At 50.4% G+C, this 27,997-nt stretch overlaps 2 protein-coding genes across 4 annotated transcripts; one reads left to right on the top strand and one right to left on the bottom strand.

The window, feature by feature from the left end:
* Positions 1–403: 403 nt before the first annotated feature.
* Positions 404–6,632, bottom strand: TMEM186 (transmembrane protein 186). Its single transcript, XM_044233926.1, has 2 exons — positions 3,537–6,632; positions 404–2,834 (listed from the first exon to the last, which is right to left on the bottom strand). The coding sequence occupies exons 1-2, from the start codon at positions 3,567–3,569 to the stop codon at positions 2,199–2,201; spliced, it is 669 nt and encodes a 222-aa protein (XP_044089861.1). The 5' UTR covers positions 3,570–6,632; the 3' UTR covers positions 404–2,198.
* Positions 6,633–6,764: 132 nt separating this feature from the next.
* On the top strand, positions 6,765–27,817 carry PMM2 (phosphomannomutase 2). Of its 3 annotated transcripts, none has more exons than XM_044233923.1 (8): positions 6,765–6,990; positions 11,882–11,993; positions 13,916–13,992; positions 14,817–14,908; positions 16,768–16,867; positions 16,996–17,071; positions 18,225–18,340; positions 19,735–20,744. In XM_044233923.1, the coding sequence occupies exons 1-8, from the start codon at positions 6,799–6,801 to the stop codon at positions 20,026–20,028; spliced, it is 1,059 nt and encodes a 352-aa protein (XP_044089858.1). In that variant the 5' UTR covers positions 6,765–6,798; the 3' UTR covers positions 20,029–20,744. The 3 variants fall into 3 exon arrangements, with proteins under 3 accessions (XP_044089858.1, XP_044089860.1, XP_044089859.1); XM_044233925.1 differs by lacking the exon at positions 19,735–20,744 and adding an exon at positions 18,790–19,697 and having other exon boundaries at positions 6,767–6,990; XM_044233924.1 differs by lacking the exon at positions 19,735–20,744 and adding an exon at positions 26,341–27,817 and having other exon boundaries at positions 6,770–6,990.
* The last annotated feature ends 180 nt before the right edge of the window (positions 27,818–27,997 follow it).

Below are 27,997 nucleotides of genomic sequence, written 5' to 3' on the forward strand. Positions count from 1 at the left end.
GAAAGAGAGGGACATGGGGCCGGATCTCACGACCCTGAGATTATGACCTGAGCTGAAATCAAGTCAGGTGCTTAACAGCCTGCGCCACCCAGGCGCCCCTCATATGCCACATTCTTTTATAAAAATCAAAATGACTTAAGTACTAGAGGCTAAAGGACCTACAGCACTCAGCGGGGGTATCTGCAATTTCTGAATTTGTTTTCACACAGAGTATTTAAGGGAAAAAATCAAATTATCTGCACCTTGTGTTTTAGGCAAGGTGAGCTGCCTACTGCTTTCCCCAATTTTACTGAGCTCTAACTGACATGTAACACTGTATCAACTTAGGGTACGACGTAATGATTTACGTATGTATACAATGCAAAATGACTACCCACAATATGGTTAGTTAACGTCAGACATCTCACATGTTACAAGGCTTTTATTTTCTTGTGACAGAGTATTTGCGATGGTTTACCACTAAGATAATCATGTTTTTTGGGAAGCAGAAAACCCAAACAATTCCAGGTACAAGATAACACCCGTGTTTCTACAAAAGCCCGGAAGCACAGGAAGACACCACTTCACACCCACTAGGATGCCGATTATCCAAAAGAAGGACATGGAGAAACTGGAACCCTTACGCAGTGCGGGGGGACAGAAGAGCACGCAACCATTGTGGGAAAGCCTGGCGGTTCCTCACAAGGGTAAACAGAGAGTTACCACCAATCCAGTAACCCCACTTCTCAGCACACACCCGAAAGGCCCGAAAGCACGGCCTCAGACTTCTGTCCACCCATGACCACAGCAGCGTTAGTCACAAGAGCCAAGCGCTAGAAACAATGCAAATGTCCATCAACAGATGGAGAAACGAAATATGGTCTACACACACATTATTCGGCCACAAAAAGGAATGAAGCTCATACGGGTTATAGTCCAGATGTGCCTCGGAAACAGGATGGCGAGCGAAAGCCAGACATCACACACCACGGGGTGTCTGATTCCGTCTACACCAGATGTCCAGGATAAGCTGATCCACACAGACAGAAAGCAGATGAGTGGTTACAAGGGCCAGGGAGAGGGGGAATGGGGAGTCATGTTTAATGGGAATAGAGTTTCTACCTGGGATGACAAAAAAGTTCTGGAAATGGACAGAGGCCGCGGTTGCACAGCGCTGTAGACGTGCTTAGTGTCCCTAAACCGTTCACTAGAAAATGGTAAAAGGATAAATTTACATTCTGTATATTTTACAATAAAAAAGGCTAGAAGTCCGCACAAAGAAACATGTAGTTACTGACTTCTGAGAGGCAGAGTAAGAGAGACCACGCCTTCCCTCCTCTGTACTGTTAGACACTGTATAACAGACATGTAGCACTGTCTGCAGGGAAGGGCAGCGCATATAATCAGCTTCGGTTTATAAAATAAGGTACCAGAATACAGTTCATCTCACTTTATCACATCGCAGAGCGTTCCCACAGGAGGACCCACAGACGTCTGGGTGGCAAACACAATCTCAGCAGGAGTGCTGTGCTCACCGGGCCGACACCTGTCCCGGTCACTGTGCGGTCACCATCCCGGCGGGGTCAAATGACCCCCCTCTATCTAGGCTTCTTCCCAGTCCTTTCTCGGGGTAAGCCCGCGGGGGCCAGGCACAGGGCTCGGGACATCCCTCCTGACTGCCTGGAAGCCTTGCAGCACACCCTGACCTCTGCAGTGACCTTGACATTTACTGTTTATTCTCATACCCGTCCCATGTGACAAGCAGGATTTTCCCTTTCACTGATGTGACAACCAAGGTTCAGCGAGACCCGATAACCTGCTGCAGGACCAGGAGTTGCGAACGGACAGCACCTGAGCGTTCTCACTCCGAACCCTGGGCTCCCCACCGCGCACCTCCCCACCTTCCAATTTCTCAGCACGGCACCACTTGAGTGAACCCGACGTAGCTTCATCCAAGAACTGGCAGTTAACAGAAACTTCTGGCCATCATCTGGCTGAATGTCGCACACAAATACAGTAAGAATTTGTACTAAGGACCTCTTTCCTAAACCCAGTCACTAGCTCCTGCCTCATAATTTCCTCATCCCAAAAGACAAGGGTTTGGAGACCCTGGCAAGGTCTCCAGCGGCCTGATTCCGCTCTGTGGCCTCACCCACACCCTCGGCCTTCCTGCTGGAGATCCAGGCGGCCCAGGGCCACCCGGAGGCCCAGCTCCCAGCTCACTTGAGGGTGTCCAGCATCCCAAACACCTGCATGAAACGTTCTCTGTCCAGGACGCGTCCGTAGCGCAGGCTGAGGTAGAAGGTCTGCTTCCCGCCATACTGCTGGATGCGCACGAACAGCTCCTGGGGCCGGTCCTCGCTCTCCGTCAGGGGGATCACATCGGCCACGGGCCAGTCCGTGTCCTGCCGCCGGCCCCAGAAGGTCAGGTGGGCTACGCGCAGCACAGTGCCCGCCTCGTTCACATACAGGATGCCCACCAGCCTCCGGAAGAAGTGGCTCATCCAGAAAAGCATGGCCAGGGCGAAGCCGGCTACCCCACCTGCCAGGCACAAGTTGCCAAGAGTCACGAGGCCGTGCAAGTACCCATAGAAGCCAGGCGGCAGGGCCAGCAGCGTCAGCGCCGTCTGCGTCACCTTCAGCCGGGACAGGTACTTGAAGACTCGGATAGCATCGAGCCGGTAGACCATCCGGAACTGCTCTGTGTCTGTGCCTGCAGGCTTCTCCTTCGGGGTGGAGGTCCTGCTCCCCATCCACCTCCCAGGATCCTGCCCGGTGCGGCACCACAGCCCGCATACAGGCCTTCTCCAGGCAGCTGGGCCTGCCAACCATGGCACGGCTCGGAGGAGGGCAGCCTGGAAGGGAGACAGGACAGCGTTGCTCTCAAGAACTCAACCACTGCTGATCACAAAATAAACATGTGCAGAGGGGCGCCTGGGTGGCTCAGTGGGTTAAGCCTCTGCCTTCGGCTCAGGTCATGATTTCAGGGTCCTGGGATCAAGCCCTGCATCTGGCTCTCTGCTCAGTGGGGAGCCTCCTTCCCCCTCTCTCTGCCTGCCTCTCTGCCTACTTGTGATCTCTCTCTCTCTCTCTGTCAAATAAATAAATAAAATCTTTAAACAAAACAAAACAAAACTAAAGAACATGCGCAGAGCCCCTTACCCAGAGGCTCCCACCAGTCCTGTGAGGTTGCGATTACTGCGGAGACACAGGGAAGGATGCCTTAAGTTCACATGAGCTTCACACAGGCGGGGCAAGACCGTGCCATGACCTTGACCCTTAAACACTGCAGGGGTTCAGGACACCACCCCCCATGCAGTCAAAAATCCACCTGTAACTCCTGACTCCCCCAAAACTCAACGACTGAGAGCCTACTGTTGACCAGGAGCCTTACTGATAAGTCGATTAACCCATGTTTGCTGTTACATGTATTACATACTGCGTTTTTAGAATAAAGCCAGCCAGAGAAAAGAATGTGAATAAGAAAACCACAAGGTGGGGGAACCACAAGAGAAAATACATTCACAGTATTGTATTATGGGTACCATGAAGTTTACCTTGTTTCCAAGATGAATTGTCAGGAGCCTCATCAACACTGTCTTAGAGGACACAAAACACGGTAGATAGTATCTATGTTACTGACACCAAACACTAAAAAGGCTAAAAGGGAGATTCCTATTTATTTATAAGAACAACAATTCATGGACTAGAAACAAAATGGCAGCCTAGAGTAATCGATATGACTGTTTCCCAGGAGCCTGCTCTGGACGCTAATGAATGAACCCTTATAAAATTCTTACGGCGCACAGTACTACTGTCAGGTTCAGAATACAGTCTGGGAAACTGTTCCTTTTTTTAAAAAACCACCTAGGACTGATGATAGACAGATATGCATCTTTTCCAATTACGGGGCCGGGGGGCGGCAGAGAGGGAGGTAAGGGGCATACTGCAAGGTAATTAAATCTCTGATGGCATAAAGCAGCATTACTAAACAGTAAGAACACACAGTTACTTTGGTATTACATAGTACTCACCTGACAGCCTCTAAGGACAGGCTACCCACTTCCAAAGGCCTCTTACACGTTTTACAGGGTGAATGCCCAGGCAGAGGATGATGGCACAAAGCGTCCCCTACAGTTCTTGCCGTACAGTTACTGGATTCCCACATGAAGACACTCGCTCACACACACAACAGGGAAGTTTAACCGTACACCACAATGACTCTTCACTATTTATTACACGGAAGCGGGTCAGCGGGAAGGTCTTCATCCTTGTCACCTTCCCGCTGAGTAGGCTGAGGACGAGGAGGCCCCGGGGCTGGTCTGGCGGTCTCGGGGGTGCCGGGGTGGGACAGATGGAGGCGGCGGAAGGGCAGGCGGGCGAGGCAGGCACACTTGGCCTAACTTTACGGAAATACGTCGTAATTTCTGTCTGACTTTTTCGCTCTTTCATTTCTCTAAAGATATTCCTGTCTGGCACCAAGCCCTCTTCCATCACCTGCTTGAGTCTCAGTGCCCGAATCACGAAGGGTCCATGTTGTAAAAGAAGTCAAAGCCCGTCTTGAGTAATCGAAAACCTTCTGCCAGGTTGTCTAACGTCAACTTGTTTCCTGGCCCTGCTTCTTCTACATCTTCCCCATGTGGCACTGGTCCAGAAGTTCTCATCCCCACGGAGGCGCCTTCGGCTAACTCCTCTGGCGCGCAGTCTAGGAGCTCTTGACGTGGGAACTTATCAATGGCCTCTGGGTCGGCAGAAGCTCCTTCTCCTGCCATCTTGACATTTTTTAAGCCAAACCTCTTTCTAAAATTATCAAACCATCCTTTGCTCGCATTAAATTCTCCAGCTTTAGTTCCTTCATCTTCCTTTTGCTTCAGGTTGTTGTGTAACGACTTTGCTTTTTCTCGGATCGTATTAGAACCTATAGGGATGCCTTTCTCATGGCAATCCTGCACCCACATAAAAGCTGCATTTTCAATACGAGATAAAAAAGTATCTCGCAAAAAGTGCAAGGTCTTCGCCCCTTCTGGCGCAACGGCTTCACGGATTTCCTTTTCTTTTTTTTTACAACGGTCCTCACGCTGGACTCATTCATCTTGAAATGGCGGGCAACCACGGCTGCCGACTTTAATCTACAGTCCGTATCGAGCAATTCAACCTTTTCTTGTCATGTCACGACTTTCCTCTGCTTCATGGGAGCACTTCCAGAACCACTAGTGGCATTTCGTGTGAGTCCCCTGGTGTTATTCAAGGTTTACGACATGGCACTGAACACGATGAAAAATACGGAAGAACCAGGGGACCACTTTGTACTGCCATTTGCAACTTACTAGCGACAAAGTGCTAACACAGAGATGATGGGCAGCACACACCACGCGAAGCACATACTAAACCTGAGCTCACGGAAACAGCAGCAAGGGGTGACCACGGAATGATTACAGTAGTACAGCATGCACTGCGGTTAATTTTATGCAGTTAGGAGTTAACACTGCATCTTCATGTTTCTGGTTCTCTTGACTATGAATGAGGCCATGTACAGTTCTCCAAGGCTCTGTGCACATTCGGATAAACTTTCTTGAACAAACTTGCGTATACTATGGTAGTAAATAAAATAAACTACTATCTACCTGTATTTTAGGCATTCGTGACATACCGTTTTTATTTTTTCCGTATTTCCAGGCTACGCGGTTCATTTGCCAGGTTTTTTTAATTACGGCAAACCTCCGAAAATTTTTCCAATGTATTTATTTTCAACAATCAACACAAAAGTGGACGGACACGGTTCAAACCCGAATTGTTCAAGGGTCCCCTGTACTTTACCACTGAGGAAACTAAACACAGAGAAGGTCAGAAATTTGCCCAAAGACACACAGCCACTGAGTGGGGGCACAGTCTGACTCTCAAACTGGCCCTCTTTCCTTCGGGCAGTGCAAAGAGGTACAAGAAAGGTGGCAGAGCCTTCATTCATTCAACAAGTACCCAGGGACAGCCAACTCTAGGCCGGGCACCGAATGCATAAGGCCGTGGGAATACTTTCCCCAGCAGAAACCAATGTCCTAAAGGGTAGCAAATCCCTGCCATACTTCTAATAACCTCCTGATTCTCTGTCAGGTTAAAGCATCATCTTCGGTCCTGAAGGGGAAGCGCTGTTTTCTGAGCCCAGTTTGGGCGGGGAGGGAGGCGCCAACCCGCAGCCCAAGGGCTTTATCAGGTGCACGGCTGTACACCTCAAGGAGAGCAGGGAAAGATGGTCCTGGCTTGGGGGCCCGATCTGGGTTCCGACCTCGGCTTCTACACACACTAGCTGTGGCCCCTCGGCCAAGTTCCTCCACTTCTCTGGGCCTCGGTTCCTTCGCCTTTCACAAAGGGGATTCACGACAAGCCAAATGAGACAATGGCTTCAAAGACCTCAAACGCACTTGGTGCACCCGAGGATCTGACGCACGGGGACAGAGTTCAGTGAATTTCAGAGAGCGCCCCTGTCGCCCACACCATCCGAGCGCAGGAAAGTGCGGCCCAGCAAGCCTTAACCTACGCCGGAGGTCCACCGCCACCGCGGACTCTCCGAATCAGAACTCCAGGAACCTGCCTGCCTGCCGAACCCTCACCACGGCCCCGAAAGCGAACCACCTCCCGCGGTTCCCACCACACCACCTTCTTACCATGGCTTCGCTTCCTGCCGCCGGAAGTGAAACCCTCTGCCCACGGAACCTCTGACGGCGCGCGCTCGACCGTCATAGGGCGCCGTGTAGGCGCATTGCATCCTGGGATTTGTGGTTCCGAAAGAATATCCGACGCAAGACCCTGGCACCGTGGGAGGGAATGCTCCTCCCCCCAGCGTGCCCTGCGGTACGGGGGCTGGGTGGGGGGTGGGGGCGAACCCGGAAGTTCTGGGCCGAGTTCCTGGTTGCCAACGAGTCCCGTCCCGAGTGGATGGAAACCGGCGACATGGCGGCGTCCGGCCCAGCGCTGTGCCTCTTCGACGTGGACGGGACGCTGACGGCCCCGCGACAGGTAGGCGGTGTCCGGCGGGGTAGCAGCGGCGGCCTTAGACCCTCAGGGTGCTCGGAGAGATGGGGCGGGGCCGAAAAGCGAAAAACTTATTGGAAAACGCGGTTCGGGATTTTCACCGCCTGCGCTGGATTTGAAGCCCAGCCCGGCCCTCTTGCCAGCCATGAGCGCGCCTCAGTCCTGTCACCTGCGAACTGCACCTTGTGCCCTAATATGAAAAACATAGGTGTTCAGGTCAAACAGACCTAAAAGAGTTTCCCCTGTACCCTCTTGAGAGCTGTCTGACCGTGAGCAAGTCACTTAATCTCAGTCTCAGCCTCCACGGCTTTCAGTGGGGACCTTCCCAGTTCCATATGGTGTTTGTGAGGGTCGAATGAAATCGAATAAATTCGTAAAACTATTTTGGGTAGGGTGGGCCGTGTTCAGCAGGAGTCAGTAAATATTAGCCGCTGCCAACCACCCCCTTTTCTCCACCCCCTTCTCCAGCGGGAGTGAGCAAAGAGACCTAGATTTTTTTCAGACTGCCTGCTGCGAGACCCCCCCCCCCCCGAACTCTTGAAAGCTTGCTTCCCACTTAGAGATGTTGCTGCTGCAGGCTTGATCGTGAGGTTTCGGTTAAGACCAGGATTTGTAATGAAGCTGACGCTGACCTCCCCCTTGCAGGGACTGGTCCTTGAACCACAGCCATTCAAACTTGAGCCAGGACCCAACTAACCTTCCTAACTTCACTTTCTATCCCTGCCTTCTTAATTTTGGCCGGAGGATGGCAGTGGTGTGCTCCAGACGGCCACATTACATGCGCGTGACATCATTTTGCCTTTCTGAGCCACAGATTCGGTGCATCTAGAGATGAAACTCAATGGCAAGTTCTTCAGAGGCCCTTTGTGACCCAGATTCGGTGACCAAAACACACTTCTGGACTGTTAGAGAAGCTCTTGGCTGTCTGGAGCCAAAGTCAGCAACTCATTGTTTGTAAAGACCCAGATAGCAAAAATTTTTTTGTCTCTGCCAACCACATGGTCTGTAGTAACTACTCAGCTGTAATGCAAAAGCCGCCATAGACCTTAGATAGACACAGCATGGCTGTGTCCTAATAAAGCTTTATTTACTTGTTACAAAAACAACCAGCTGCTCCATTTGACCCATGGGCTGTGATGGTCTAGGGTTCACATTCCATACCTTTTTGCATATCACTGGACCTTCTCAACCTTTTCCCCTCTTTCCTACCATGTAGGATAATTTCTTTTACCCTTTTTTTTTTTGAAGGTTTTATTTATTTATTTGACAGAGATCACACGCAGGCAGAGAGAGAGAGAAGCATGCTCCCTGCTGAGCAGAGAGCCCGGTGCAGGGCTCGATCCCAGGACTCTGAGATCATGACCTGAGCTGAAGGCAGAGGCTTAACCCACTGAGCCACCCAGGGGCCCCTCTTTTACCCTTTTAAACATAAGGAAACAGACTCAGTGAAACCATGACCTCTGTTTCTCACAGCAAATCTGGTACAAGTGTCTGGGCTGCGGGGCATTGTCATTTGCTAAGTTTGCCATTTCCTGCCACCGCTCCAAGATGGAAGCTGTTCTGGCTGCTGGTTATGCCGTTCCGGAAGGTGCTTCTGCCTTCCAGAAGGAATCTGGATAGATGACCATGAAATATGAAATAGCAAAGAAACTCACAGTGTATTCCTGTAATTCACTGAGTCACAGTGTATTCCTGTAATACACATTTGAAACATGATATTCTTTGCAGCAAACTGATAATTTTAACACTGAAAAAAAAATAGTCTAACAAAAGAAAATTGTTTCTGGGTGTCAGGTGTTCCAGGTAAAAAATGAAAATATTTTAGCAAGAGATCTATTCATTATAGAATAATATAGTACCTTCCCTCCCTCAAAACATGCATTCCCAAACAATGATAAGCATATTACAGTCCAGAAGCAGAAGAATGGGTTATCTTGCAGCTGCTGACACACGAGATGATTTAAGCAGATAAAATCTAATTAGAACGGAGTCCGCACATACCACTATTTTAATAGAATTTTCTTGTGCTGAGTACTTTCCTAAGAAAGGTTATTCCATCTAAAAACAGTTGAGACTTAGAACAAAAGAAGGAGGCCCTAAACCTGACTAAATTGTTTTCCGGCTTTAGGTCATAAAAAATTCAAACATACGGGGGCACCTGGCTGGCTCTGTCGCTAGAGCATATGACTCTAGATCTCAGAGCTATAAATTCTAGCTGCATGTTAGGTGCATGTTACTTTTAAACCTTAAAAAAATAAAATTGAAATTCTAAAAGAAATTAAAACGTACAGAATTACTGCGAAACTAGTATACAGAATAGCCATATCCCGGCCACTTAAAATCATCGATGACTGACTTGAACTTTTCTACACTTTTATTCTTTGATGTGCCACTTCCGAAGCCACAGTCATCATGGTAATTCACCCCTAAATATTTGAGCCTGGATCTCTTGAGGACATTTGTGGTGACCATAGTGCCATCATCACCTACAAAACGTGTCACCAGTTCCCTCCTATTATTTAATGCCCCAGCTCAGCAGTCAGCACATATTTTTCTGTAAAAAGACAGATAGTAAAGAGTTGAGACTCTGCCAGCCATGTGGTGTCTGTCACAACTACTCGGCTGTGTGGTTGCGTCACAGACAGTACGCAAGTGAATGGATGTGGCTGCGTTGCAGTCGTACCTCGCGGAGCCTGGCAGCGAGTTAATGCTGGCCCATGCACCTATTCTGCTGACTCTTATCTGCTCTGTCAGTTTTCCTCTGTTGTCCCAAAAGAAGTCTTTTGTAGTTGGTTTTTTCAGAAGGTGAATTTTTATCCTGCTTTGACCTCAATTTCAAGCTTTTGGATCTTTCTCTGTTTTATTTTTACCCAGGAGGACTTATAAAGAATCCCTTGTGATTAGCAACACAGAATTATTTGGGAACATCACAACAACTTTGGTCTGTGATTATTTTGCTCCAACAACCTCTCCTACCGTGGGTAGTTTAGATGCTCTGTTATGCTCACAAGGAGCTGGATCTTACTTCCTGTCAAAAAAATATTTGCTGCCCCTCGGAAGTGAGAAGGGGCCTTCTAACACACACACACACACACACACACACACACACACTGCAGACACACCTGATGGCCACAGTACCATGGAGCTCATCATTGTGCACTAGGGTTAAGAGAAAAGAAATTGCAGCTTTGGGTTCTGCTTGAAGACAGAAGTATTGCATTTTTAATATTTTGCAGTCTAGGGAATGTTCCCCACTTCCTGCCATCCTGACGTCAGGAGTCTTCTCCACTTCCTGCCACCCTGACGTCAGGTGGAAGTAAGCCACTTGGAGGGCTCCAGGACCCATTTTCATAGTCATTGATTTGTAGAGGCTGCCACTGCGCTTCTAAATTTTGTCTGCTAAGTCGAGATTCCACAGAAGGTGTAAAAAACTGTGTGTTCTGTTATAAGCCCTTCTGTACAATTTTATTAATCCTGTGTGTATATTTCTCTAAAATGTTGTTGTTGTTGTTTTAAGAAAAAAGAGAAGATTTGGGTGCCTGGGTGGTTCAGTGGGTTAAGCCTCTGCCTTCAGCTCAGATTATGGTCTCAGGGTCCTGGGATCGAGCCCCACATCAGGCTCTCTGCTCAGCAGGGAGCCTGCTTCCCCCACTCTTTCTGCCTGCTTGTGATCACTCTTCCTGTCAAATAAATAAAATCTTTTAAAAAAAGAAAGAAAAGAAAAGAAAAAGAGAAGATTGAACTCTATAGATGTCTATGTATTAAAGTTGGTTTTTTGCTTTTGTTTTTTAATTTCTGCTAACTTTATTTCTAAAGATACCAAGTGGGAGGGCCTCCAGGCTGGCTCAGTCAGTGGTACATGCCACTCTTGATCCCGGGGTCATGAGTTCAAATCCCACATTGGGAGTAGAGTTTACTTAAAAAATAATAATAAGTTAGGGGTCCCTGGGCAGCTTAGTTGGTTAAGTGTCCTACTCTTGATTTCAGTCAGGCCATGATCTCAAGGTTGTGAGATCAAGTCCCGCATCAGGCTCCACACTGGGCATGGAACCTGCTTAAGATTCTCTCTCTCAAAAATAAAAATAAAAAATAAAAAAATAGATATCCCATGTGAATAGACAATTCAGATTACTAAAAGTAACAAAATAACTTTTAAAAAATGAATTGTGATTTGTCTTAATGCAGGAATATTTTTTTCATGTTCATAACTTCTATTTAATCAGTCCACAACTCAGACTTCAACTAGCAAAAAATTACACCATTGAGACCACTGTTGATACCTAAGAGCTTTTCTTTTAGGAGAAACTAAAAAAATCCTTGTGCTCTTGCTGTTGTACTTATTTATTTTTGGTTTTGTATTATTATAACAAGTCAATTCTGAATGTCCTCTGTAATCTTATCATGTTTTGTTCTAAAATAGCAACTTAAACCCATAAGTGGAGTACACTATAGCATTCGAAAGGAATGTTCTAGATCTTTGTGTATCAACATGGAACAGTCATCCCAACTCACTGCTAAAAACACATGTCACTGCACAAGACCTAGCATGAGTTCACGTGTGTGTCAGAAAATAAGACCTCCTTATTTTTGCACATGTAGGCAAGTATGTGAATGCAGAGCAGAAGAGCTAGAACAGCACACAGCAGCTGTTAATATATTGCTTGTGTGTTTTAAGCTAGGTAAGAATAAGTAAAATTTAACACATTTTTTCTGGTAAAAAGTTGATTTCCCCAAATCACAACTAAAACATTTGGACTCACTACAGATCCAGAACCTGAACTGGCATATATGGTAGTGAGGGTTGTATCAGTCTTTGAGTTTCAGTCTACTGGTTACTCTACGGCTCATGACTTTTATTTTCCTTTTTGAAATGTAGAAAATTACCAAAGAAATGGATGGCTTTCTACAAAACTTGAGGCAGAAGATCAAAATTGGTGTGGTAGGCGGGTCAGACTTCGAGAAAGTGCAGGAGCAGCTGGGAAAGGATGGTAAGTTACATCTGGTTAATGGCAGCTTCCTGTGAGGACTTTGGGACCTGTGGCCGTGAACTGTTTTAGGCAGCCTCGAGCCCTCCTCCCTGTGTGGCAGGCTTCCTGCTGCCTTGTTTGGACAAACATTCTCTCTGCTTTCTCTTTCCTCTGTTCTTAATGTTATAAATAAATTTCTGGAATTGGTGGTGGACCACTCCGTTCCCAGATACATGGGTGGGGTCACCCAGAAGTTTGAGTGTGTGTGTCACTGCCTGAAATGCTTTGCCTTGTCCCCGTCCATTCTCTGAGCTCAGTTCAGTCCCCATCTCCTGACTGTCCTTCTCACCCAGGTGTTCAGATGCCTTCCAGGTCTGGGGGCCTCCTCTCCATTGCTCTAACACATGTTTCCGAGAGTTCCCTAATCATGGGACACCCAGGCTCTCAACCCTACCTAGTGAACCAGAACTTCCAGCGCAGGCCCCAGGAAGCCAGGGGTTCTTATTGGCCTCTTCACTGGAGATCCTGAGGTCTCTGGGGCCTGGGAATCATATTTTAGCAGCCCCCCCCCCGCAAGCCCTGCCCCAGGAGATTGTGATGCACAGCCTTGCCAGCAGGACACACTCTGCATGTTGCAAACGATCTGGTTGTCCCTCTGTTTTTTCTGGAAGACTCTGACTCTGCATTACTCATCTTGTAGCCCCAGGGCCTCTAGGGTGCCTGACCTCTAAGAACTAGATGGTGGAGAGATGGTTGAGGTGATCGTTCTTTGGGACACTGTTGACATTTTGGGCCAGATCATTCTCCGTTGGGGGGGGCTGCCCTGTGCACACTGTAGGATGTTGAGCAGCACCCCTGTGGCCTCCACCCACAGGATGCCAGGAGCACCTCCGTGCCCAGTGTGGCGTCCAAAAATGTCTCTAGACATTGCCAAATACCCTGTGGGGGGCAGTGTCACCCCCAGTGGAGAACCAGTGTTTTTACTGTAGTATCCTACAATCCAAATCGGTGTAGGCTGTCTTTATTGGATTAGTGTATTGGATGAGCATAATCTATGCATTCTCTCTAAAGCTCTCTGTTCTGCTTACACTTCCATTTTTCTCGTAGATGCTCTACTTAGAAACACTAGAAACAACATAATGGGGCACATTAAGCCCTGGAAATCCTATTACCCGGCCCTGATGGCCCTTTCTGCCTCTGGCCATATTTTTAACCACAGGCTCAGAGAGGCATTATGTCAGGGTAGGGCACTGTCTGTAGATTTCAGAGTGTGAGTCCAAACAACAGACTCAGAACCTTCATAAGCTAGAAGAAAGTTGAAGACCCAGCTGTATCAGAATCACTGGGGAACCTGTGAAAATACAGATGTGAGGGCCCCACCCAACACAGGGCACCCGGGAGTCTGCATTTTAATAAGCAACTAAAGTTTGGGAACCCATTTAGTATTATATGAGTGGTCTCCATATCTGGCTGCTATAATATAAGAATCATCTAAAGACCTTTTAAAAATATATATTTTCATTTATTTATTTTTAAATTCTGATCTTTAGCCTGGTCCTGCATGTTCTGATTCAGAAGGCCTGAGAGCAGAGCCTGGTAGTCTGCACATTTGCATCACTGCCCGGTGATGCGGGTCCACAGGGAGGCTTGGGGGTCATTCTTGGCTCACATCTTCCTCTCCAGGTAGAGGGGGCTGAAGGCAGAGACATGAGGGGACCCGCCACCAGGTCTCTGAACACCAGCCTGGCCACCATCTTGTACATTTGTAATTAGAGTCTTTTTTTTAAGGCATTTTTCCCCACCTTCGGAACCTTGTTAAGGTGAGATACCCTTTTACAGTCCTTACTGGAGTTTCCCTGTTTTATCCATGAGACATGTTACTCAAGAAAGAGAAACCAGCTTCAGTGTCTTGCACACTGACTTTTCTCTTGTTTTGGTTCCAGTGGTTGAGAAATACGATTATGTGTTTCCTGAAAACGGCCTGGTTGCATACAAAGATGGGAAACTCTTGTGTAAACAGGTAGGTTCTAGAGTATCCAGACCACTATATACTATTATTATATTATACTATAATAATATTAATATTAATAACAAAATAAAATAAATAATGATAATAATAATAATATAGACTATAATAGTAATAATAATAATATATACTATATATATATGTGCTCTATATATATATACTATATATTATTAAAATGCTTTCCAAAAAGCTATTTGACACTGGATGCTTCTGGGAAGGTGTGTCCGGGAGGTGAGGAGCCAGGGAAGGAGTGAACCTCTACCCTGTATTCTTTTCTACGTCTTGAGTGTCGAGTCCTGTGACTATCACATATTCCAAATGGTTAACTAAATTTCAGCATTGTTTTTTTAAGGATACTTAATCTGATATTTCTGTCGCGCTAGCAGAAGCGAGGGCAGGCTGCCTCGCTGCAAGCATTTTTAAGAGGTACTGTGTAGCTGTCGCTAGTGATCAGATCATTGCACTCAGACATATGAGAAAGCCTGAGTGGAGCAAAGATACTTTGTCAGTGTCTGTAGATATTTTAATTGAATAAAAGCAGCAGTAATAAACTCTTTGGGCCTTCCATGAAGCATTCGAAAGATAATTTGTACAAAAATCTTGAGTCATGAAGCAGGAAATGCTTTAACTAAAGCCCTTTGTGGTTTGCCTTATGTTTTCACTCAGGGAGAGAAGGAAAAAGGTAGCGGGGCGTGTCACGCTGGCCACATCAGCCGAGTCACCCTTGCCAGTAGTGGCTGAAGCCCTAGGTTTCCTGTAAAGTTATTTCAAAAATGCCTCCCCCTGATTCAAGTAACCCCAGTGTTTTCTTTATCTAGAGTATTCAAGGTCACCTGGGGGAGGCCCTAATCCAAGATCTAATCAACTACTGTCTGAGCTACATTGCAAGAATTAAACTCCCGAAGAAAAGGTGGGTTTGGGGGGCACCTGGGTGGCTCAGTGGGCTAAGCCTCTGCCTTCGGCTCAGGTCATGATCTCAGGGTCCTGGGATCCAGCCCTGCATGGGACTCTCTGCTCAGCGGAGAGCCTGCTCCCCGCCCCCCGCCCCATGCCTGCCTCTCTGCCTACTTGTGATCGTTGTCAAATAAATAAATAAATAAATCTTTAAAAAAAAAAAAAAAGAAAAGAAAAGGTAGATTTGCTTTCAGCAGAGGTTGTGCGGGCATGGGGAGGAGTCACACTGGCTGGATTGGTGCTGACTTTAGTCCCGGGCCCTGTGCTTAGTTAGTAAGACATTATTGGAAACCTTCTAGTGGAAGAATGAATCCATAAACGACAGCATTTCCACATGATGGGAAGTGGAAACTAAGAGGCTTGCTAAGACTGTGGGTCCGGGAGGAGGCCTGTAAGAGCAGTGTGAAAAGCAGCTTCAGCCCCAGATCCGGGAGCCACCTGGGACACACCCCGGAAACCCAGGCCAGAGCCCGCACACAGCCCTGCTTGCTCAGCCCACGGTATGACATAAAATCTGCATTAATTGCTGTCATTTGGAAGTTTGACTTCATATAGTAAAATACCATCATCTCTGGCTTCGGTGTTCTCTGAAGATCTGTAATTTCAAGTTAGCATGAGATCCCCACTGTGAATTCAGGCAACGGGAGGCTGCATTGGCCTTGAAGCAGACCCTCAGCTCATCACTGGGCCTATGTCCTTGGTATTTACAGGTGGCTGATGGCTCAAGATCAGGGCTGTATGCAGAAGACAGGAAGGACCCAGGGAAGAGGTTCTAGAACCTCACAGTCATCGGCATTTAGAACTAGAAGCTACTTCCAAACACATAGTCACGGAACCCTTAAATTGCATTGTAAGGATGAATAGCTCACAGTTATTTGAGCTTTTAAGAAACTGTTTTGAGATTTAAACTGGAAACACCGTGGGGGAAAATGTTTTGTGTGTGTGTGTGTGTGTGTGTGTGTGTGTGTGTTTTAATCTTTATTCAGAGTAACTAAAAAAAGTGTTAAGCTGTTCTCAAGTTCTGTGATCAGAGCAACCATTTAGTAGCAGCTAGCCACAGCCGCTGTGTTTCATTGGAATGACGGAGGCTCACCAAGCAGCCCTCAGAGCCTTTTCCCATAGCTTTGTGTGGTCAGACCGGTGGGTTCAAGAGGTCACTAGCAAAAATGTCAGGCGCATGAATTTTCAGATTCCTCAGGGAACTTGAGGGATGGTAATCATTTTCATAGCTCTTTTTTTTATTATTATCATTATTTTAATTTGACAGAGAGAGAGAGCATAAGTAGGCAGACAGGCAAAGGGAGGAGAAGCACACTCCCCAGTGAACAGGGAACCCAGTGTAGAGCTCCATCCCAGGACTCTGGGATCATGACTTCAGCCAAAGGCAGACGCCCAACCAACTGAGCCACCCAGGCACCCCTCATAGCTCTTTATTGACAATAAAATTCACTGTCCAACAGAAATAATGTGGGCCACATGGACAATTTTAAGTTTTGTGTAGCTGCATTTAAAAAAAAATTAATTTTGATCATATTTTCTTTAATTCAGTGTAGCCAAAACATAGTCATTTTAACACATCGTCAACAAGAGCATTTCGAATGAGGGTGACATTCCTTTTTCTTGCTCTCTCTTTGAAATCTAATCTCAGTTCAGATTAGCTGCCTGTGGCCCGAGGCTACCCTGTGGCTGAGCCCAGCCCAGTGAAGTGTTGATCCTACCAGCCCCTGTCTTCTGGAAATTTGAGCCTGCTTACCCATCTGTAAAGTTGTCCACATAAATAATGTCTCTCCGGGGCTCATCCCCTTTCCTCTCCAGGGGTACTTTCATTGAGTTCCGAAACGGGATGTTGAACGTGTCCCCAATTGGGAGAAGCTGCAGTCAAGAAGAACGCATTGAGTTTCACGAACTCGATAAAGTGAGTCCCTCCGACACAGCCTGGGTCTCTGGAGTGAAGATAAGATGTGCAGCCTCGTGGCCTGTGGCTGAAGGGTGCCTTCTGGACCGACACGCGCTAAACAATCGGTATCTCCTTGTTTTTCTCAGAAAGAAAACATCAGACAGAAGTTTGTAGCAGACCTGCAGAAAGAGTTTGCAGGCAAAGGTGTCACGTTCTCCATAGGTACGGTACACTCGGGCTGGCTTCCGGCTTCGGTAACCACCTACTAAGTGGGGTTGCGGGGGGCAGTGAGCTCTTGGAATGGGGCTGTGCCCAGTGTGAAGGTGGGCAAGAGGGGTGTAGGGGCGAGCACTCCTGTGTGGTCAGCCCTCATGGAGACTCTCCCTGGCCTCTGGGTTTGGTTCTAAAGTGTCACCTGGCAGGATCCCCCCCACCCCCACCGCCCTGCCCCGGTAACTCTTCCTGGCCCAGAGTAGTGCTCAGCCGAACAGATTTGAAATCTCATCATGCGTGAGGAGCAGGGATCTGTAGCAGCCAGTTGGGTTGGTGTTACAAATCAAGAAACAGGCCCTGGAGGAAAGGGGTCTTGTCTGAGCCCACAGAGGTGTGTCTGCAGTGGCGGACCAGCATGGGAGCGAACGAACGTTTCCTGTGTCTGACAGAGTTCTTCCTGCCCTGCTGGTGTCTTGGCCGGCCTTGGTTTTTCGTAGAATACACTTGTGAGATGCTTGAAGCAAACGCACTTCCATCAGCGCTGATGGGTCCTTACATAGAGCCCTCTTGTTTTACCTTACCACCTACCCTGAGCGTACAGTTGTAGGAAAACTCGAATTATAAAGAGATTACGCCTGCTAGAGCAGGTAGATGTTCAAGTGTTCTTGAACCGCAAGGTGAACGTCTCCCCGACAAAGCTTTCCAAGGGTTTATTGCACCTGAAAGCTTCCCGAGAATCTCTTTGGACCTGCTTTTCCTCTCTCCTGCGAGATGCACCGCACACAGCCAGCTCTGGGCTTCGCCCCCGAGAGCCAGAGCATACTAAAGCTTGGGGTGGCCCAGCTGGTTGAAGCTGTTACCGCATTTTCCACTGCTTCCTTTAGACCCATGCCTTTGGCGCAGCACTTGAACACAAACGCATTCCTCGTTGTGAGCTGGTGATCTGTCTTGCTTTTCAATTTTGGGTGAAATAATGTTGGAAAAAAGCAACGTCCCATGAATTTCTAGAACCGGTCCCTAAAATAGCATATATAGCAAACCAGGGTATTAAAAACCGACCTCAGCCCTCCAGTTGCTGATGAGTAGACCGCGCGTTCGGTTCAGCCACATGCCCTTCACCTCTTTCCCGCCTCTAGCTTTTTTGTCTTCCCCCTCTCGGCAGGAGGCCAGATCAGCATCGATGTCTTTCCTGATGGCTGGGACAAGCGGTACTGCCTGAGACACGTGGAAAATGACGGCTATAAGACCATCTATTTCTTCGGGGACAAAACCATGCCCGTAAGTACGGGAGCATATTTTGGAATTGGACTGTTTGGTTCGGGCTGGAAAAAGGGACATGGACATGTGGGCCTTCCGCTCCTCCACGCAGCACACACTGGCCCAGCTCACACAGAGCGGGGGCTGCTTTCCCCTGAGAGGAGCGAATCAGCCTCCCTCCCTTTGCGCTCAGACACCAGACCCCTCAGTGGGAAGGTCATGGAGTCCTTTCGAGGCTCACTTTGCAGCCTTCCAGAACACCTGCCCCAGTGCCGCTGTCCAGTCCTTTGTCCACTTCCATGCCCTTGGCCATTTTTAGGTCATTTTTCCACTGTGGTTTTCCCCCAGGGACATTCTTTATGAGCTGGGCACAAGGCGTCCTAAATGGTAGGAAGACGGGGAATCTCACGGGTCTCAAATTCAAGAGACCGCATCAGGGACTGTGTTAGCAGTGTGCATGGCACACACAGGGTTTGGGGAGCTGTCCCTGATGGACAGGTGCTGGACTGAGTCTAAATCGGGGCTGAGAGCAGAGCCGTGTCGAAGGCCAGCACCAGGAGGAGGACTGCGAAGGAGGGATTTCTCCAGAGCCACTGTGGCAGCAGGACGGGGCTCTTCTTGGGACAGGTGGGGCCCTGAGAGGAGGCTGGGCACCAGCCACTCACTGCCCAGGCCCCTTCCTTTAAATTCCTGTCGCCCCTGGGCCCCTCCGCCCACTTCCCTTCACATGCTGCCCGGTGATGGGAATTACCTTGGCATCAGAGGTCCTGGTTCGGGCTTCGTGGCCATCCTGCACCCAGCAGCTATGCCCTGGACTTTCAGAGTTTGCTTAGTGTCTGGTCTGTGATCCACTGCAGAGTACTTGCCGTTTTGCTAAGGTTTTTCTGGGGTGGACCTACCTGCCTATCAGCAAGGTCCCCACATAAGGTCATCTCACATTAAAGAGACTTCTGATCAATATAGGCTCATGTCCATCCTTCTAAAGGATAAAACCAGGACTCAGGGTGCATGGGCGGCTCAGTCGTTAAATATCCGACTCTTGATTTCAGCTCAGGGTGTGATCTTGGGGTCCTGGGATCAAGCCTGGCAGCGGACTCCCCATTCAGTAGGCAGTCTACTTGTCTCCCTCCCTCTGTACTTTCCCATGTTCGCGTTCTTTCTTTCTCTTTCTCTCTCTCAAATTAATAAATCTTTAAAAAAAAAAAAACAGAAAGGTTAAGTGACTTGCCCAGGGTCACACAGCCCCTGGCCGAACTGGTGACATCAGAACAAACTACCTTGTCTCTAAGCACGCAGGCTTCCCAGTCCAGCAGGCCGTCCCTCCCGTGGCGGTGGGGAACATTCTCTTCTAGTTCCCAGATAGCATGGTGCTGCTTTTCTGGAGGCGTGTCCTTTAGCCTTGTTCTTAACGACAGGGAGAAGTGGTTTGCAACTGCGTCCATTTGGTGAAATTCTTTGGCTGTAGAAATGCTTTTGCGTCGGACTTTGATGCCTTTGGAGAAAGCGAGCTCACGCAGTCACACGCGGGATCTTCGGGCTGGCCGGGCGCCTCCGCAGCCCTTCCGGCCCCCTGCCCGCTCGGCCAGGCCAGGAGGAGAGCTGCTGAGACAGGCGAAGCCAGGTTTTTGTCCGTGATGACACTGTTGCTGTGTGCAAAGAGCCCCCAGAAGCCTCACTGGGGACTTTGCAGAATGGAATGTGGTTCTTGAGATTAGCAAAGAATGCCTGCTTTTGGGAATTCTCCATCTGGGAACTCGAGTACATCGATTCTGTTTGTTTGGTTTTTTTGTTTCCCCTACTTTTTAAAGGCGGATACTTCTTACGGAAGGTTTTTTCCTGATTCGTAATTAACATTCACTGTAGAGCATGGGAGAAAGTTCAAGGGAGAAAGTGTAAGTCACATGTGGTCACAGCTGATGCGCCTCCCAGTCTTTTCTCTGGGCATCCGCGACCCCCAGAGTGGACCCTGCGTGTTACTATTGGATTTTCTGCTTTGTTCTCGTACCTATTTTATTTACCCATGTTAGTGAATTCTCTTTGAAAACGAGGTTTTCAGGGGCTGGATGACCCGTTTTCCCAGCAGAGGCCCTGGGACTGGTTGTTGACACCGTGGTGACCGATCTCTGCCCTCTCTGACGCTGCTGTCGGTCGGTGGTTTCCTGGAAATGGGAAGTAACAGTCCAACCATCTAAACCTTTAACAGGCATAGAGCCATCCAAACACTAGCTTTAAACTTCTCATATTCTGTGATAGATTTTGAAAGCTATTTCCTTCCTTCACATCAAGGCAGATGTTTTTGCTGGTTTCCAGGGAAACAGCACTTGAGCTGAGAACTGTCAGTAAAAAGCCATTTCCCAGGGGTGCCTGGGTGGCTTATTCGGTTAAGTATCTGACTCTTGATCTCAACTTGGGTCTTGATCTCAGGGTCATGAGTTCGAGCCCCATGTTGGGCTGCATAGTGGACATGGAGCCTACTTAATTTTAAAAAAAAAAAAAAAAAAGCTATTTCCTTGCCAAGCACCACAGGCTTAGAGGCGTGCCTGGCAGCCTCCCCAGCCCTAGCAGCCGCCTCCATCTGGAGGGATCTGATGTTACATGGAGCCCCTCCCCCATTCCCTGCTTGGAACACCCTCAGAGAGCAGAGTGAAGAAACTAGACATTGGCCGTTGCTTTTCTAAATGCTTGGCAGTCCTGGACTGACTGTCAGTCCCTACCCCCTTCCCCATCCTGCCCATCAGCCACAACAACCAGGGTCTGTTAAAACCCAGCTCTGAGTATAGCCTCAAGGCTCCAGGCCCAACCTGGAGTGCCTTGGTTTGGTGCAGGGAAAGGGTTGGCCAGGGCACAGAGAGGCACCCCACACTGCTTTGCATGGCTTCGGGGCAGAGAGGGAGGTGGCGGGGAGACTGCCGCACCTGACTCCGCCCCACCCCCAGCCTTTCCATATTCCCAGGCTGGACAGTTTTTGCTGGCTTAACGCTTCCTGGCTTTCAGGCGGTTGGAACATGAAAACATTCTAACAGTCATGAACATCGACAGCTGATTGACTTTGACTCAGCAGATCCTTTTGGGTGATTGAGTTCTCTGTCCACTTCTGTGCTCGGGACGGGCACACGCAGAGTGGCAGGACTGGGGGGCACTGTTGCAGGAGGTGACTGACCACGCACAAGGCAGTTGGTGCACACGGCAGAACGCTCTGTGGCTGTACCAACCGCTGATGCAGACCGATCTCTGGGATGTTCTATCAGGCGAGCCACGTAAGGTGCAGAACGGTACAAGTAACATGCGCCGCTTTTGTCTAAAGAGGGGGGCGTAATCTCTCTTCATGGTGCTCGTAAGTGCATAAAGGGAATGTGAAGGGACACCCAAGAAGGCAGATGACAGACCTCCTGAGAGCTAGGGACAAGGATGGGAGAGACACTTGGCACTCTGTCCTTTCTTTAAATGGTGACCTCCACAAATGTGCTCTCTGTTGAAAAATAAAGCTTTAAAGTATCAAACTGAGAAAAGGAAGAAAACTAAAATTTTTGGTTTCTAAAGCACTTCAGTGTCAGACCCTGAGCTGGACCCTTGGACGTTCTGTCCTCAGGTCCTTGGGCAGCCTGGCAGGACGTGCGGGATGGGCGGCAGCGGGCTCCACGCAGGGCCAGGGGTGGGGCAGGTCAGTGACCATGCAAGCATCCAGAAGCCTCTCGTCACTCTCCCACATCGCCTCCAAAATGCTGTCAAACCATGCAACAATTGGTTTTCCACAAACGGTAAAAAGGAAAATCTTTCTTTAAAATAAGCTTCAAGGAAGTCCCTATCAGCCTGGTGGGAAGAGGCAGCTTTGAAACCCAGAAGACCTACAGTCTGGCCGCTGTTGCCCACAGGGTGACCACACACATCTCTGTGTCGTGAGCCGTGGTACTTGTCAGCCCCGATGGGGGCTGAACTGTGGGGACGCAGTTCTTCTGAAGTGGTGGGAGGAAAGGGAGGTCTTAGAGGGAGGGTGGCTAGCCCAAGGCCGGCTCAGGAAAGGCAGCAAGCAGGACTTGCTTCTCCCAGCAGGGAACCAGCCGGCTATGAAGCTTTTAATGAAGTTCAGGAAATCTCATCCAGTATGAGATTCCTCTGAGAGATTGGGGGCCTGTAGGGTGGGCGGTGCGTGTTAACCGGCGAACCTTGAGTTCCTGCTCAGGCTGTGGACGGAGTTGGCCATTGGCCCTGCCCTGGGCGACCTGGCCATGCCTGGCATCTCCTGCGCTCACTCTCAGGATGCCTGAGGGCTGATGAGAGCACCGAATGTGCCCTCTGTGCAGACCTGTCCTACTATTCGTGCGTGTCAGTGTGAAATCTGAGACCCAAGTCTTGGGGGCTAGTGGCAGGCTTAGGTTAGCATGGAGAGAGGGGTATTCCTTATTCCCAGAGGGGCCTCAGGAAAATTGCTGCTCCCTGAGAAATGACTGGAGGAAGTTGGACCGGGTTAGAGGTTCCCCACCCAGTTGAGGGGGTGCTGCCAGTTCCCCTGTGGGAGGATGGGAAGCAGGACACTGGACCGGGGGGGGGGGGACACCATGAGTGCGGTGTTTGTTGGGGTCTCGGCTGACCCGCCTTCCTTCTGGACACCAGAATCTGTGCCCCTGAGATCAGGGCAGGGGGAAGGGGGCTGGCTGGATAAACCTTGAAGAAGCAGCAGCCATTGCTATAGCTCTTCTCTTCACGGGGACCCTGACTCCAGACCCCTAGAGTGTGGCCAACCCACAGGGAGTCCCCTGGTGCGGTCACTGATGGCTGCGAATCGGCATCTCCTGAAGGCACGTCCATGCCTGGTCCCATCACCCAGTGCTCAGCTCCGTTTTGGGGACGAGGGGGTACGCCAGACTCATGAGCAGACCCGGAGGATCACCCCGGGAGCGTCAGCAGGACAGCAAGCCAGCTTGCTTTCCACCACACGGTTAGTCCCCAGACTGTAAGCACTGGGTCCCTCCTGGAAATACTCGGAGTCACCTGATTATTTTCAAAACATCATGACCCTGGGGCCAGACTGGTTTTTTTTTGTTTGTTTTAAGTGTAACAGTTGACTTCTTTCTAGGAAAAATCAGTATAGTTATCTAAGGGCATACATTTTTATCAAATATCCTCCTCACCAGCTAACGATCACACGTTGAGAAAGCAGCTGCATACCAGCCGTGCCGCACGTACTCAGATCCGTTTGGCTTCTCACGCGGCGGCCTGCAGGCCAGGGGTACTGGCCTTAGAAGTGTTGGTATAGCTCCCGCGGTGACTGTCACCACAGCCCAGGGAGCACCCCCCACCCCAGGGCTTTGAAACAGAGCCCTTGTCCCTTTGGCCTTAGTACCCTGATACCTAGAAATTGGATCAGTCCCGTTACACTGCCCGGAGATGAGCAGCCACATGCGGTGGAAGTGGACTTGGAGGAGTGGACCTGAGCCCCAGATGGGTGTTCCTAGCAGAGACCCCCTCGGAATCCAGCGGCCCAGCCCTGCTTCCTGCTCTGCAGGGCCCACAGGCCAGGGACACGTGATTTGTGTTCCCTTCCTCAGCTCTCCATCAGGATCCTCGGGGTTCCCTGGACACCCCCCCACACATCGGCTCAGCATCAGCGTGTGCAGAAACACGGCTAGGTAGCAGGGAGACCGGACCCCACTCAGCCCTGGCTTCTGCTTTTCTGTGGCACCCTCAGCCCTTCGCCTCAAATATTTAAATATTAATGGGCCATTTTCACTGAGCGGGAGGCCTCTCCTCCATCTGGCATCCGTCCCCGGCCCACGATGTGTCCCTTCCGGCTTGGTTCCCTTTGTCATCTCTCAGAAAAGCGTCTTCCCCACCCGGACTCTAGTGACCTGTGCAAATCTGGCGTTTGGAATCTGCGGTTCCCTGAAGCCTGATTCTAGAGGGGGGCGCTCACACCCGCTCGTCTTGTGCTTCTGCTTCTCCCCACCTCCCTCTGACTCTGGTGTGCCAGCTCTGGGAACCCCAGAAGAGCCCAGGTGCCCTGGCAGGAGGGGAGGTTAAAGTCTGCGGTGCGTGGTGCTGGTGGTGCCGAGACCGAGCCGGGAGAGCCACCCCGTGTGGACCAGGTCTCCCGGGAGGGACAGGCGGGGCAGCTGCTTCGGAGTCGTTCCCTGGGGCCCGGCGTCTGCAACCCGCCCCCAATCCTGGCTGGCTGCGCAGCCTCCTCCTTGCTGTGCTTCTTCTCCTCGTCCTCATCCCCCATCTGCACGTCCTGCAGAAGGTAAAGCTGATTGTGTCCCCTGGTTGCAGCTTTGCAGGTGGCTTGACATAAAATCCCAAGTCCTTACCTACCTGGCCTGGTGGGCCGCTGAGCTGACTTCTGGGACGTGGCTTGTCCCCTCCCTTCCTCTGCTCACTGGTGCCTCCCTTGTCACTCTAGGTTCTCTTCCCCTCCGTTCTCTGCCCTACGGAGTTGCTCCCCTCCATCTCCTGTCCTCTCCCTGCCTCTGCTCTGAACGTTCGGTTTGCCCGGCGGGTAGTAAGTGCTCCCTGGGCTGGTTGGCTCAGGTGTCAATCCAGACTCCTCCCTCCCGAGTGAATGAGTGACAGGGACTGAATGTGTCCCCGATAGATGGTTGGTTTTTCTGGATAGTTCACAAATCTGTTTCTACGACGTTAAGTTCTCTGTGGTGGTTTTTTACCTCCCGTGCTGTTCGTAGGAGGAATCTGACTTTAATTCTAAGCATGACATGAACTGGTTTCACATTTACTTGCTTAGGTAGCCCCCGGTTGGCCTGACGCCTAGAGCTGACCCAGAGCCACTTGACGGCACAGAAATCTGTGAGGCGAGGGCAGGACCCCAGCAGCTCCCCCGACTGGGAAGTGCTGAGAAGGGAGTTTCCCTGATGTGGCTCCAAGTTCGTGGCCCTCAACCTGACTCCTTCCCCTGGTGCATTTTGGGCCCGGCAGCAGCGCCTCCTAAACTTTGGGGCAAGGTAACTCTCACAAAAGTGAGAGCAGTAAGAATTACTGTGTCCGTGAGTCCTTTAAAGGCATGTCAGATGTTTCTTATAGAATCTTTAGGAGAAAAATCCATTTTTCCTCTGCAGTTATTTTCATCGTATTATAAACTAATTAATGTTTTGAGTTAGACTGTCCAGGCTTATGAGGAGAATCTAGGAAATTGCATGAGAAGCAAAGCAGGGGCTTTCCTGGAGCTCAGGGTGTGGGAACGGCGGCAAGCCCGCTTCATTCACCCCAGACCGGGGGGGGGGGGTGGGATGGGGATGCGCTACACACTGGAGGACCCACCCCCGGGGACCCCCATGGCGGGCCAGGTCCCCCCCTGATACGAGGTCTGGCAGAAGCAGTCTCGCGCTCCACTCTTGGAAGTGGCCCAGGGGAAGGGATGTGTGCATACGCCTGGAGCCGCACGAGCTGAGGGGCAGGTGCCGACCTGCGGCCAGGGGGCGGCGTACCCCCCTTCCAGCAGCTGGCTCACCCGTCGGCCGCGGTCCAGGCGGGGTCTACACCCGGGCCGCCTGGCTCAGTCGCAAGCCAAACACAGGAACTCTTTAAATGTAAACAAATAGAATCAAATAAACTCTGTTCCTTTGTTGCCCTGGCCACTTGCCACCAAGTACTCGGTAGTCACCAGCGGCTGCTGTTGGCTCGGAGGCCCGCGTGTCCGTGTCACAGCCAGATGCCACAGTGGGCTGTCAGCCCTGCTGCACTGCCTGTGACAACAGCCTGGGGCGCAGTTCAAACACAGTGGCAGGGACTGCTGTCACCTGCCACGCTTGCTTTATAGAAGAAGCCTCAGATCTTCACAAGAGCATCGTGATTGCTTTCAGAGGCGTAATTACACGTTCCAAGCTAAATTGCAGTTCAAGGAAAAGTGAGAAAGCCCTTCTCGGTAATGCCTCGGCTCGGGTTGCTCTTCTCCCGGGGGGCCCAGGTAACCGAAGCCCGCCTGCCTGCTGGTAAAAGGGCAAGTTCCTCAGTTTCCTGCCACCCGTGCCCAGGAGAAGCGAGGCGCCCACATCTCCCCTGTGTCTTCACAGGGCGGGAATGACCACGAGATCTTCACCGACCCGAGGACCGTGGGCCACACGGTGACGACCCCCGAGGACACCCGCAGGATCTGTGAAGAGCTGTTCCCCTAACAGCCCCTTCCCTGAGGGAGGGCAGGGCGTCCCACTGACAAGCTGGAAAGGTCACTGTGGCCACATTCGGGATCCCTCCCTCCCCCACATGCCTGTGAACCCCAGCCTGTGCCAGGCTCCCCACACGTCCTGGGGCCTTGACGACATGGCCTCCACCCCCAGTACCAGGAGCAGCCAGACTTGTCAAGAATGGCCGGAAGGAATGCCTCCAGCCCAGTTTTATTCCCCACCCCCAAGTCTCAGACCTTCCACATGTGCAATCACGGTATACACGGTTTTGGGGGAAACTTCCCCATCATTCTAGAATGATTCAGAACAAATGTGCCCAGACCCTCCCTCCTCATGGGTCTTGTGAATAATGTAACTGGCAATGTTTGGACCCCCAGTATGCACGGGGGCATCTGGTGATGAGAAAGGACAAGATGTTTACAGCCATCCCTCCCCAGGACAGAAGTCTGGAAACACCTCCTGAGGGGAAACTCTTGCCCACTGTCAGCCCAGGAGGACTCTGAAAGCAAAGGCCCTGTGGCCACCAGGCAGGACTGAATTCAGCAGCACATGGGATGCAGACCGCAGCACGGCCCATAGACAGGTGGCTACCACGTGACCACTGACCCCAACAAGGTTGCCCCTCAGCTGGCCTGCAGCTTTGGGGGCGAGCTCTGAATTCACTACACCTAGGACAGACTGCTGAGGCTCCGCCCCTCGGGATGGGAGCAAGTGGGCCGCAGCAGCCCTGCCCCCAGATGCTAGAGCCTCCCCCACCTCCGCTTTCTCAGGGATCACGTGAGAGGCTGGATTGTTCACAGAAGAGTTGCTGCACAGCTGCCCTGCAGATCTTTATGTGGACCAGCCTGCCTGTCCCGGCCTCACCCAGACCTGGGCCTAAGGGGTAGGCGCCATCGGACGGGTGGGCCTGTGACCCTCACTCCGTGCTTTGAGTTCAGCGAGGTCCTCGTGCTGCTGGAAGGCAGCCCATGGGAGAGCGCTTCCCAAGGAAACGGTTCACAGGTCACTTTTCAGAATCTGGACTTGTCAGGACCCGCAGACCCACAGTCCGCTCCAGTCCACAGCACGGCCTCTGCTCAGGCCTGGCCCATCTGAACAGGTGTCTGCACCTCCGCTGCCCCACCCCCACCCCACCAGGTGCTTTCATCTCCACAAGCCTCCCAGGCCCCACCAGGCTTGTCCTGGCTGGGGGTCCAGTCGGGGGCCGTCTGCGTGCCCACACGCAGGGCCAACGTTGCTCAGTGGTTCCCAGGACTCAGCCAAGCAGGCGGACCTTTCCTTGCTGGGTTTTGCAAGCTATACTGTAACGACCTTTGACAATGCAAAGCGGCAAATTAAAGTTGATTTTGTTGTTTCCTGTTTCTCATTCGGAGGCCTTTTTCCTTCTTTGACGGTTACATGAATGGTAAAGTGGGCGATCAGCTGAGCTGTCCTCTCAGATTCTGGAAGGAAAACCCAGCCCTTGCAGATCTGAAGGCCATTGCTTTGGACACTGGTGTTCCCGGGGTTTCCGCGGCGCCAGAGTTTGGTGCTTCCGGGCTCGCCT

Source organism: Neovison vison, chromosome 14 (genome assembly GCF_020171115.1).
Source record: "Neovison vison isolate M4711 chromosome 14, ASM_NN_V1, whole genome shotgun sequence".
Classification (NCBI taxonomy): domain Eukaryota; kingdom Metazoa; phylum Chordata; class Mammalia; order Carnivora; family Mustelidae; genus Neogale; species Neogale vison.

Coding starts and splice junctions, on each gene's coding strand:
- TMEM186 (XM_044233926.1), bottom strand. CDS start 3,569: ATGAGGCTCCTGACAATTCATCTTGGAAACAAG. Junction 2,835..3,536: donor CAATTCATCTTGGAAACAAG/GTAAACTTCATG, acceptor TCTCCCTTCCAG/GCTGCCCTCCTCCGAGCCGT.
- PMM2 (XM_044233923.1), top strand. CDS start 6,799: ATGCTCCTCCCCCCAGCGTGCCCTGCGGTACGGGGGCTGGGTGGGGGG. Junction 11,994..13,915: donor GGAGCAGCTGGGAAAGGATG/GTAAGTTACATC, acceptor TTTTGGTTCCAG/TGGTTGAGAAATACGATTAT. Junction 18,341..19,734: donor TCGGGGACAAAACCATGCCC/GTAAGTACGGGA, acceptor TCTTAACGACAG/GGAGAAGTGGTTTGCAACTG.